The sequence below is a fragment of the Solanum verrucosum genome, unplaced genomic scaffold (assembly GCF_900185275.1).
Source record: "Solanum verrucosum unplaced genomic scaffold, falcon-dt-bn FXZP01000034.1, whole genome shotgun sequence".
Classification (NCBI taxonomy): Eukaryota; Viridiplantae; Streptophyta; class Magnoliopsida; order Solanales; family Solanaceae; genus Solanum; species Solanum verrucosum.
The window spans coordinates 546,227-558,522 of NW_026019959.1; the positions used below are offsets into that span (position 1 = coordinate 546,227).

Genomic DNA, 12,296 nt, shown 5'->3' on the forward strand with positions numbered 1-12,296 from the left:
ATGATCAAGAAGAAAGGGTGAAAGATTATTGCCTTAAGAAATTCATAAAAAAATTATATTACAGTATAAAGAAATAACATTGAATTAAATGGATAACAATAGTCAAGATTGACATCTAAGGTCCTCTCAAGTTTTTGATTGGTTTACACAAGCCGCCTATATTTACTGCATTAATACCTCTTAGTTCATTTCAGTATCCACCTAACAGAATTGATTGCTAAAGGGACCTCATATGCTTCTATGTTTAATCCTATAAAGTCAAATGAATATTTGGTGTCTTAACAAGTGTAGTGTAGTGAGTGAACATGGGATCAAGAAATATTTGGTTTCCTTGTTCTTTACATCTAGTCTTGCTTCCATGGGCTTTTTTTGCTCATCTCTTTTTAGCTTTAGCACAAAGATCCACTTACATTGTCCATCTTGACAAGTCTTTTATGCCTAATGTCTTTGCTCATCACCATCATTGGCATTCTTCCACTCTTGATTCCATCAAAGCTGTTGTTCCTTCATCAGTGGACAGGTTCCACTCTGCTCCAAAACTTGTTTATTCCTATGACAATGTGTTTCATGGCTTCAGTGCTGTTTTGTCCAAAGATGAACTGGCAGCTTTGAGGAAGTCACCAGGTTTCATTTCAGCATACAAAGACAGAACTGTGGAACCTCATACTACCCACACATCTGATTTCCTCAAGCTCACTCCTTCGTCGGGGTTATGGCAAGCTTCTGGTTTAGGACAAGATGTGATCATTGGTGTACTTGACGGTGGAATCTGGCCAGAATCCGCGAGTTTCAGAGATGATGGTATGCCTGAAATACCCAAAAGGTGGAAAGGTATTTGCAAGCCAGGCACTCAGTTTAATACTTCAATGTGCAACAGAAAACTCATTGGGGCTAATTACTTCAATAAGGGAATTTTGGCGAATAATCCTACTGTGAAAATCTCCATGAATTCTGCCAGGGATATTGATGGTCACGGCACACATTGCGCTTCCATTGCCGCTGGGAACTTTGCGAAAGGTGCTTCCCATTTTGGATATGCACCAGGGACAGCAAGAGGGGTTGCTCCACGAGCTAGGATAGCGGTGTACAAGTTTAGCTGTAATGAAGGAACACTATCATCAGATTTGATTGCTGCTATGGACCAAGCTGTTGCAGACGGCGTTGACATGATATCCATTTCTTTTGGGTACCGTTTCATTCCCTTGTATGAAGATGCTATATCAATTGCTTCTTTCGGAGCTATGATGAAGGGAGTATTGGTCTCAGCTTCAGCTGGAAATGAAGGTAGCGGTTCATCTGTAGAAAATGGATCTCCATGGATCTTGTGTCTCGCATCAGGCCACACTGACAGGAGATTTGCAGGAACTTTGACCTTAGGCAATGGGTTAAAAATTAAGGGGTGGAGCTTATTTCCTGCAAGAGCCTTTGTCAGGGATTCTCCAGTGATTTACAACAAGACTCTAGCCGCTTGCGATTCAGATGAATTGTTATCACAAGTTCCTGATCCCGAACGCACCATCATTATCTGTGATTACAATGCAGATGAAGCGGGTTGGGGTTTCTCTAGTCAAATTTCTCACGTCATCGGAGCAAGGCTTAAAGCAGGCATTTTTATTTCTGAGGATCCAGGAGTTTTCAGGTCTTCTTCATTTCCCTACCCAGGAGTTGTGGTTGACAAAAAGGAAGGGAAACAAATCATCAATTACGTTGAAAACAGTGTTTCTCCAACGGCTACAATCACATTCCAAGAAACATATGTGGATGGAAGCCCAGCCCCAGTTGTTGCAGGAAACTCAGCACGAGGGCCCTCCAAAAGCTATTTGGGAATTGCAAAGCCAGATATTATGGCGCCAGGGGTACTGATTCTTGCAGCATTTCCACCTAATCTCGTATCAGACAGTATTCAGAACATACAATTAACCACTGATTACGAGCTTAAATCAGGCACATCCATGGCTGCACCTCATGCTGCTGGAATTGCAGGAATGCTAAAAAGTGTGCATCCCGAATGGAGTCCTTCAGCTATTCGCTCGGCCATGATGACCACAGCAAACCATTTGGATAATACTCATAAGCCTATTAGAAGGGATAATAATAGGGTAGCCACACCCCTAGAAATGGGAGCAGGACATGTTGACCCGAACAAAGCTCTTGACCCCGGCCTCATATATGATGCCACTCCACAAGATTACATAAATCTTATATGCTCTTTGAATTTCACAGAAGAGCAGTTCAAAACATTTGCAAGATCATCAGCCAATTACGACAACTGCTCAAATCCTTCAGCTGATCTCAATTACCCATCATTCATTGCCTTGTACCCATTCAGCATCGAGCGCAACTACACCTGGTTGGAGCAGAAATTCAGGAGGACCCTGACAAATGTTGGTAAAGGTGGAGCAACTTATAATGTGAAGATTGAAACTCCTACGAATTCCACAATTTCAGTGTCTCCACGAACTCTGGTGTTCAAGGGGAAAAATGATAAGCAAAGTTATAGTTTGACAATTCAATATATAGGTGATAGTGATCAGAGTACGAACTTTGGGTCGATCACTTGGGTTGAAGAGAAGGGTAACCACTCTGTTAGGAGTCCTATTGTGACATCTCCCATTGTTGAGGTCTGGGGTAGCGAGTGATGACTAGGGCCATCAGATTCTTGAGTTTTAGAGGTATAAAGGGAAATGAAGTAGTACAAAAATAAAAAAAAACTTGTATATTTCTTTCTATGTGAATGTACAAGTTAAAAGTTTTTGCTTCAGAAAAGTTGAACAAATGAGGGCAAGCTAATGAATATGTGTGCAGAGAATACTAAGTTTACAGTAGTTGAAGTTTCATTGTAATAAACATGATGTTGAGTTTGTTCGCAACAAATTTTCGTAAGAAATAAATAAAAGAAAATGTGATTTTTATTGATGAATCTTTGTGAGTACAATTCTGTTGTTCTCTTGATTCTTTTCTCCTAAGTTTCTCCGTGATTCGAGGGCCTTCAGTAGCATATTTCTCGAATGTAGGATGATGTAGACCTCCTTGAGATGTATTTAATCTTCAGGAACATCGGAAAGCACTTCGTCGTTGCAAGTCGATCTCCGGGAAGAACTCCGTTGATCACTCATTCGAAGAGCTATGCAGTTGGTGTTGTAGCTTTCTCCAATTGTAGAATGCTTCTTGAATGGTCTCCTTTGATCCCCTTTAGAATGTCATGTCCATCCCCTATTTATAGTTGTAGCGGGTGGACAAGGTTACTTTTGATTGGCCAAAGGATGTCATTTTGACACTTGGCATGTTGTGATTGGTTCTTGCATTTGACTGGGACTACCACCTCATTTGAACACGTGGCATCACCTTGTTGGTCTTCGATGCCTAGTCACTGTGACACGTGGCATGAGTTTGGGCTTCAAGGTGAAATAGACTTTGGACTTGAATTTAATAAAAATGGACTTATTTATTTGTAAAGGCCAAATTAATCATTCAACCCAATAAATGTGGATTTAATCCAAATTTTGTATGAATTAAATTCAATAAAATTTGTGTGTCTACAGAGTTAATAATACCATGCTAATTCTATATATTATGATCCAGGATGTTACGTCTTGAGTTGAACTGCATTTATCATATGCGTTGTTTATTTGATCTTGAATTTACTATTTCACTCATTCGAGACTTAGTATAATACATCTAAATTCTTGTATTGAACTCGAAAGAGAGGGAAATTGAGATAGAACGAGGATTAAGTAGAGTAGGATCTTAACCTTGGCCATCGGGGAGAGGATTTGCATCTAAGATAGAGATATAACTAAGTAAGCCCGACTTAGTTTAATAATGGAAATTATAAATTAAAGCGTTTATGTGATTATCAATTATCATTATCATAGAAATATAGGTGTGAGACGAACACAAATAGGTCTAAGGTGATTATAGGTTTGAAAGGATCATAGTCATAATATCAACCTCGTAAATCAATAACTCGATAACATTTGCAAAATGACGAAGGTCAATGGTGCCTCTGGTGATACTAAGCTAGGAATATTGCTTCTTTAGTTTTCCTCTCTAGTACTTTGAATTCTCTCTTTCTTTAAAGATAAAAATATTATCTTCCTTTCTTATATCCCATTACATCATTGATTTTGAGTGATTGATGAAATTTGGGACCACGAGGAAAGGTCTATGGCCTTATCACATGGAACCTTTGATTAAAGCCCACAATTATTGGAGAAGTAATATGGCATTATCACATTCGAGTCATTAAGAAAGCAAAAGATAAAAGTTCTTAGAAAAAAAGAGATGACTTATGACAAAGTTAAAATCATTTTTGTGATTCAAACCACCGATACTGATCATATGAGATTGTTTTTTACCTCACAAAAAAATGGATCCAAAGTTTGTGGACTCAAAAATATAAGATTTTATCTTCTAATAAAGACCAAAATGATAATTGTGCTGAATAGTCATTTGTCTTTTCTAATCTTTCAATTCTCATTTGACTGATTCTACAAATCAACAATGCTTATTAAAATCATTAACAGATACTAATATATTATTTAGAAGCAAAAGGAGCATAAGCTGACAGAATTGGTATAGTTTACTTTTATACAAGCCGCCTACCTTTACTACTACAATAATACCTCTTTAGCTTATTTTAATCTCCACCTAACTCTACTGATAACTCAAGGGACCCTCATGCTTTTCTATGCCTAATCTTAATAAGATAGATTGAAAATTTAGTGATTTAGGAAGTGTTTTGTGTAGTGCTATGGAATCTAGAATGGGGTTTCATTATTCTCTTCAACTTCTCTTTCTTTCTACTCATATGTTCTGTTTCATAGCTATAGCACAAAGATCCACTTATATTGTCCATTTGGACAAATCTTTGATGCCTAATGTCTTTACTGATCACCATCATTGGCATTCTTCTACTATTGATTCCATCAAAGCTTCTGTTCCTTCATCAGTAGACAGATTCCACTCTGCTCCAAAACTTGTTTACTCTTATGACCATGTGTTTCATGGCTTCAGTGCTGTTTTGTCCAAAGATGAACTGGCAGCGTTGAAGAAGTTACCAGGTTTTGTTTCAGCTTACAAAGATAGAACTGTGGAACCTCATACTACCCACACATCTGATTTCCTCAAGCTCAATCCTTCATCTGGCCTATGGCCATCTTCTAGTTTAGGCCAAGATGTGATTGTTGGAGTTCTTGATGGTGGAATCTGGCCTGAGTCCGCGAGTTTCCAAGATGATGGTATGCCTGAAATCCCCAAAAGGTGGAAGGGAATTTGCAGACCCGGCACTCAGTTTAATACTTCGATGTGCAATAGAAAACTCATTGGGGTTAATTACTTCAATAAGGGAATTTTGGCTGATGATCCCACTGTGAACATTTCTGTCACGCCCCGAGCCTACACCCTGGGCGGGACCGGCACCCGGAGACCATTTCTAGCCCCAAGCGAACCCTTGGCCTGGCTTTCTTAACTCAGCGGAAACCTCAACAGAATAACTCAATGCAATGCAATATTACAAAACAACTTAACTTATAAAATATGGCCATAAAGGCAACTCGAATCTCAAAATAGAATATTTACATATATATATAGATGAGAGACTCAAAACTAACTGACTGACTGTCTGTCTATGAAGCCTCTAAAATACTGAGATGGATGTTGGGACAGACCCCGCAACATCCTAATAAAACAAAAACTAAGAACACAAAATAATTGAGTCCTCCGGAATGCAAAGAGGCTCACCACTGACTCTGGAGTGCTCAGCTGGATCAACGACGTGCAGGATGCTGATCCGGGGTACCTGAATCTGCATCATCAAACGATGCAGGCCAACTGGCATCAGTACATGGAATGTACGAGTATGCAAGCTGGAAAACTAAGCAACAAAGGCTAGAAGGAAAACTGGAAGAAACTGAATAGCTTACCTGGCTCAACTTAACTCAACCTGACTGACTTCTTTCAATATAAGGCAATTTAAAACAAGTGCGATATAAAGAAAGATTGCTTAAAACATGCTATGAACTCTGTGTGTATACAAGGATACAATAAGCCTGAAATGTGTATAAAAATACAATGAACTGATGTATATAAAAAAATACAATAATCTCTGTGTATGAAAAATACAATAACTGCTGTGGGAGTTTCTCTAACCGACAACCATCACATAAGAGCTATAGTGATGATACAGCGATCGACCTCACGCTGCCAGAGCATCTTATACCCGGCCAAAGGTATAAGACCTGAACTGCCTAATGGATCCACTAGTCTAATCTGAAAAGGATTCATCTAAAAAGTATGATCCTTTTCTACCCATGGTGGCTAACATGGTTCTATGGGGGCTGTGGGTTCTTTGAACGCTCCCCCAATTCGGTGCTCGATACTACTCCCAAAAATGTACTGGCTCTTATGTTTTTAAAACATATTTCTTCCTGCTGATATGAGATAATTACTCAAAAACTAGCCCGAAGGCTTTTTGGAAATCTCAGTTTCCAACCTTGTTTAAATGTAAAAACATTTCTTTAAAACTTCTTTGGGAATACATAGTTCCCTAATAACTTTGAGAAAAGAACTCAACTTTAAACTCTTTACTTTACTTGAACTCTTGGCTTGATGTGAAACTCTTAACTTAACATGAAACTCTTAACTTTTGACTTGACTTGAAACTCAATACTTAACTTGGAACTTGAGCCTTAGAATGAAGTTAAAACGCTCAATGAAGACTCTTGGAAAACCTTAAAGACTTGCTTTGACTTACTTACTTCTAAGCTTGACTTCACTTGACTTGGAAACTAACTTCACTTGACTTGGAAACTAACTTCACTTGACTTGTAGTTTTACTTGACTTTTGGAAGTACCTTGGAGTGTTGGAAACAACTAGGAAACATAGGTATAATACCTAGGAACATGTATAAAAAAAGAAATGGTGAATGAAAGGGAAGGATTGGTGTCCTTGGCACTAGGAGAGGTGCAACAGCCCAGCCCCTTTTTCCCCAAAAATCCGACTTTTTCCCCTTGTTTCTTTCCAATTCTAAACCCTCTCAACCTCAAGGTTTCAGCAGCAACACTTAGAATCATAAAGACCCTTATTATACAATAGATTCAACTCAAAAATCACAGCCAGAAATCTGTACTAAATCAGCAAGAACTTCAACACAACACCACTACAACTTCAACAACCAATAAATCTTCTCTTGGAATTAAAAACGAGTTGGTGTGTGGGGGTATGAACCAACCAACACTAAGGATCATAAAATCCCTCAATATACAATAGGTCACAACTCAAATACACAGCCCAATCCTGTCCCACAACCAACAATAACTTCAACAACACAACTAACAACATCAACAACAACTAACAACTTCAACAACTTCAACAACAAATCCAATCTCTTCTCAAATCATAAAAACGAGCTTGGTATGTGGGGGGAAAGGATAAACCCACACTAAAGACTCACATACCTTGATAGGGATCACCCCCGACGAAAATCCACAATGATCTTGACAAATCTTGTTGATCTCCTCTTTCTTCTCTTCTTCTTCTCCTTCTTCTCTTCTTCTTCTCTTGAACCCTAACTCTTTCTCTTTAAAAATGGGACAAAATGATCCAAATATCAGCCTAATACAACAATATAAGCTCAAAAGAAATTATTTGTGAAAAGACCAAAATGCCCTTAAATTTCCGGAACGGAATCCCTGCCAACTGCCCAACTTTCAAAGATCATAACTCGCTCATACGAACTCGGAATCGAGCAAACTCAGTGGCGTTGGAAAGATCGTTCCACAAGATTCGAAACCATAACTGGAACTACTCCTAAATCATCCTGATCTAGGAGTTATGACTGCTCAAAGTTGGCCAAAAACTCACTGATTTCCACACTTAGCCAAATTTTCCAGATTTTAAATTTTTCCAAAAATGACTATTTCCAAATTTCAAGCTTCTTCATATTCATTTTTAAATTGTCGGATGTTACAATTTCCATGAATTCTGCTAGGGATACTAGTGGTCACGGCTCACATTGCGCTTCCATTGCTGCTGGGAACTTTGCGAAAGGTGCTTCCCATTTTGGATATGCACCAGGGACAGCAAAAGGGGTTCCTCCACGAGCTAGGATAGCTGTGTACAAGTTTAGCTTTAGCGAAGGAACTTTTACATCAGATTTAATTGCTGCTATGGACCAAGCTGTTGCAGATGGTGTTGACATGATATCCATTTCTTATGGGTACCGTTTCATTCCCTTGTATGAAGATGCTATATCTATTGCTTCTTTTGGAGCTATGATGAAGGGAGTTCTGGTTTCAGCATCAGCGGGAAATCGAGGTCCAGGGATTGGAAGTTTAAACAATGGATCTCCATGGATCTTGTGTGTGGCAGCAGGCCACACTGACAGGAGATTTGCAGGAACTTTGACTTTGGGCAATGGGTTAAAAATTAGGGGGTGGAGCTTGTTTCCTGCAAGAGCCTTTGTCAGGGATTCACCGGTGATTTACAACAAGACTCTAGCCGATTGCAAATCAGAAGAACTGTTATCACAAGTTCCTGATCCTGAACGCACCATCGTCATCTGTGATTATAATGCAGATGAAGATGGTTTTGGTTTCCCTAGCCAAATTTTTAACATCAATCGAGCAAGACTTAAAGCAGGCATTTTTATTTCTGAGGATCCAGCAGTGTTTACCTCTTCTTCTTTTTCCTACCCCGGAGTTGTGATTAACAAAAAGGAAGGGAAACAAATCATCAATTATGTTAAGAGCAGTGCTGCTCCCACGGCCACCATAACGTTTCAAGAAACGTACATGGATGGAGAAAGGCCAGCCCCAGTTCTTGCTCGATTCTCAGCACGAGGGCCCTCCAGCAGCTACTTGGGAATCGCAAAGCCAGATATCATGGCACCAGGGGTACTGATTCTTGCAGCATTTCCACCTAATATCTTTTCAGAAAGTATTCAGAACATAGAATTATCCTCTGATTATGAACTTAAATCAGGCACATCCATGGCTGCTCCTCATGCAGCTGGAATTGCAGCAATGCTAAAAGGTGCACATCCTGAATGGAGTCCTTCAGCTATTCGCTCCGCCATGATGACTACAGCAAACCATTTGGATAGTACTCAAAAGCCTATTAGAGAGGATGATAACATGATTGCCACACCACTAGACATGGGAGCAGGGCATGTTGACCCGAACAGAGCTCTTGATCCCGGCCTAGTATATGATGCCACTCCACAAGATTACATAAATCTTATATGCTCTATGAATTTCACAGAAGAGCAATTCAAAACATTTGCAAGATCATCAGCCAATTACAACAACTGCTCAAATCCATCGGCTGATCTCAATTACCCATCATTCATCGCGTTGTACCCATTCAGCCTGGAGGGGAACTTCACCTGGTTGGAGCAGAAATTCAGGAGGACCCTTACAAATGTTGGTAAAGGTGGAGCAACTTATAAAGTGAAGATAGAAACTCCGAAGAATTCCACAGTTTCAGTGTCTCCACGAACTCTAGTGTTCAAGGAGAAAAATGATAAGCAAAGTTATAATTTGACAATTCGATATATAGGTGATAGTGATCAGAGTAGAAACTTTGGGTCGATCACTTGGATTGAACAAAATGGCAACCACACTGTTCGGAGTCCTATAGTGACATCTACCATTATTGAGGTCTGGGGTAGCGAAGACTAAGGGGGAACTAAGAAACACATTATATAGGGAAAAATGTCTGAAATATATTCGAACTTTGACAGAAATTGTTGTAACAATACCGAACTTTGTAAAGGACATTTTACCCCTGCACTATTTAATACTATATTTTAAAGGTATATATGTGTCCACGTGGACATCATAAATATTGCATCATTATAAATAGTAACGTGTCCATGTTGACACATATATACCTTTAAAATACACTATGAAATAGTGCAGGGGCAAAAAATCCTCCATAAAGTTTGATAACGTAACAACAATTTCGGCCAAAATTAGAGTATTTTTCAGAGCATTTTCCCAATTATATAGTACTAATATATGCTAAATGTAAAGTAGTTGTGCTAGAAATAAATAGGAGCAACTTGGCGCCTAAAACGCCCAAGATTGAATAATTATTTGAATATATCTATTCCATATTAACTGAATTTGTGAGGTAATGTATACTTATTAAGAAAAACATTCAACGATAGAATTCAAATCATAATTTCCACTATTATCTTTTGTGAAATCATAAACATAATTTTGTAAGTACTGCAATTTATCCCCTAGAAAATATTAAAATTCATTAAAGGAAAGGGTAAATATGGAAAAAAATAATCAAATATCCATCTTAAACTTTGAACAATTCAATTATTTTGAACAATGAAAAAAGTGCCAAAAATTCATTTAAATGTGAAATGTTATTTAACTATTGGTAAGCTAATAATCACATCAACTATATTTAAGAGTAAAACATAAACAGAATTTCATTTGTATACACTTTGGCACTAGTACTGCTAAATTAAAAAGTTAAAATATTATTTAATAGAGGTTAGTTATTATTAATATATGGTATTTTGTTTAATCATTATCCTTATCAGATGATTGCCCTTATTAATTATCCATATGTATACATAATAAAACATTAATAATATATGCTTTAAAATTGTCCTCTTGTTTAAGAAAAAAAGTTAATATTTCTCCTAAACTTGCTATACAAAATTTTCCTTTTTTTCACTTTATTCAAACACCAAGTGTGAAATTGAAAAATTAAGCCGCATGTAACAATTTAAAACTAATTGTCACGTCCTTTGGTGAAACAACATGACTATCGAAAACTACCTATATAAAGGGACTATTACTCATATATTATACTATTATTCTTCATATATCTTACATTTTCTGAAAGTAACAAAAGAATTATAAGAAAAAAATGGCACAAGAAATGGAGCAATGTCAATGGGGAGTTGGCTCAATGTTGATGATGTTAGTCGTGGTGATTTGTCTTTTATTTCTGCCATTGTTTATCGGTTCGATTCAGCCACCTTCTCTCTTCGTCCTCCTCATTTTTCCTCTTGCAATGGTCGTCATTTGGATTTATCTTTCGTGTGCCTCCGAATCTGTTGAATAGTATTACTACTCACATGGAGTAATTTATTTTTCATGTATATATAGTAGAGTATATTTGCATTGCTAGATTAAAAAAATTGAATGATGTGAAAGCCAAGTGGAATTATTGTTAGTTTTCCTTATTTTTACATTGCAGTGCAAGGACAATGATGTACTAAGCAAACAAAAACACGACGATGCACCTATGATTTTCTTTTTTACATATATTTTGTATTTCTCTATTAGTAATATAATATTTTACCCTGTGTTATTGGTGCTCTAATTGAATATGTTATTCTATCCAATGTAGTTCTATGAGACTAATTAAGAGTGTTCTGAAATGTTTTGATTAGTAAAATTTTTGAAAAATATTTTTTTTAGAAAAACAATTGTTTTAAATAGAAATATAAAACAGATTCTACAAGTGACATTTCATATTGATTGTATCATTCGCGCACTTCAACAAGTTATTTTATTCTAATGGATTTTTCCCTGTATGTCTCTATGTTTGACATTTCATATTGATTGTATCATTCACAGTTTCACACACATACACCGGTAAGTATAATCCCGATGGATTTTTCCCCTATGTCTCTATTATGTTTGAGATCAGTGAAATCCCAGAAATGTCGTCACCATTTTCATGTTCTCAGTCTGTGTTTCAAGATTAAGCTTAACATAGTTTTTTTTTTTAAATAAAATATTCGGGGTAGGGGAAGGGAAAACGGGAAGGAAATTACAATGTCGTAGAGAATCGAATCTCACCAATAAGGTGTAAATTTAGGTAGCCAACCAAGTGAGTGACTGAATTCCACAAGGTTAACATAGTTATTGTAAGGGAAAAGGTAAAAATTACCCTTCTATTATTTAAATTTATCAGTTAAGTTTATCCTTCATTATATTACAGGACTCTAAATATACCCGTCTTCACCAAACTTAACAAATATACCCCTCAATTGAATGATTCCCCCAAATCAACCAAAATTACTCAATTTCAATTGAAATTACCCGATTCCCTCTTTTACCTCGGCACAATAACATTGACCACTCCAATAAAAATAGAAAAGTAACGTTTAACCAAAAAGAAATTATATTGTTCATCTTTTCCACTCTATTTATGGTTCTTTTACACTTTTAAAGACACCTTGCACCTAATTTCCATGTATAAATCTCAAGGCATGCATATGAATAAGGAAAGTTACTCTTTTCTCTCTATATTTTTTTTC

At 37.2% G+C, this 12,296-nt stretch overlaps 2 protein-coding genes across 3 annotated transcripts in view; both read left to right on the plus strand.

Annotated features, from left to right (window-relative positions):
- The first annotated feature begins 154 nt into the window (after nucleotides 1–154).
- On the plus strand, nucleotides 155–9,682 carry LOC125814832 (subtilisin-like protease SBT3). The gene is made up of 2 exons (XM_049494273.1): nucleotides 155–2,347; nucleotides 9,387–9,682. Exons 1-2 carry the CDS (start codon nucleotides 306–308, stop codon nucleotides 9,679–9,681), a joined length of 2,337 nt encoding a protein of 778 aa, XP_049350230.1. The 5' UTR covers nucleotides 155–305; the 3' UTR covers nucleotide 9,682.
- LOC125814833 (subtilisin-like protease SBT3) overlaps nucleotides 4,710–12,296 on the plus strand; it is a 24,812-nt gene continuing 17,225 nt past the window's right edge. The window contains exon 1 of one of the 2 annotated variants that reach the window (XM_049494275.1): nucleotides 4,710–5,125. In XM_049494275.1, the coding sequence (XP_049350232.1) occupies nucleotides 4,754–5,125 (372 nt within the window). In that variant the 5' untranslated portion in view covers nucleotides 4,710–4,753. The remainder of the gene's footprint in view (nucleotides 5,126–12,296) is intronic. The other variant, XM_049494274.1, reaches the window with a different exon arrangement.

Bases quoted from the DNA above. Each gene is read 5' to 3' on its own strand.
- LOC125814832 (XM_049494273.1), top strand. From the start codon at position 306: ATGGGATCAAGAAATATTTGGTTTCCTTGTTCTTTACATCTAGTCTTG. The intron at 2,348-9,386 runs CTGGTTGGAGCA...GGGGAACTTCAC, and splicing joins AGCATCGAGCGCAACTACAC to CTGGTTGGAGCAGAAATTCA.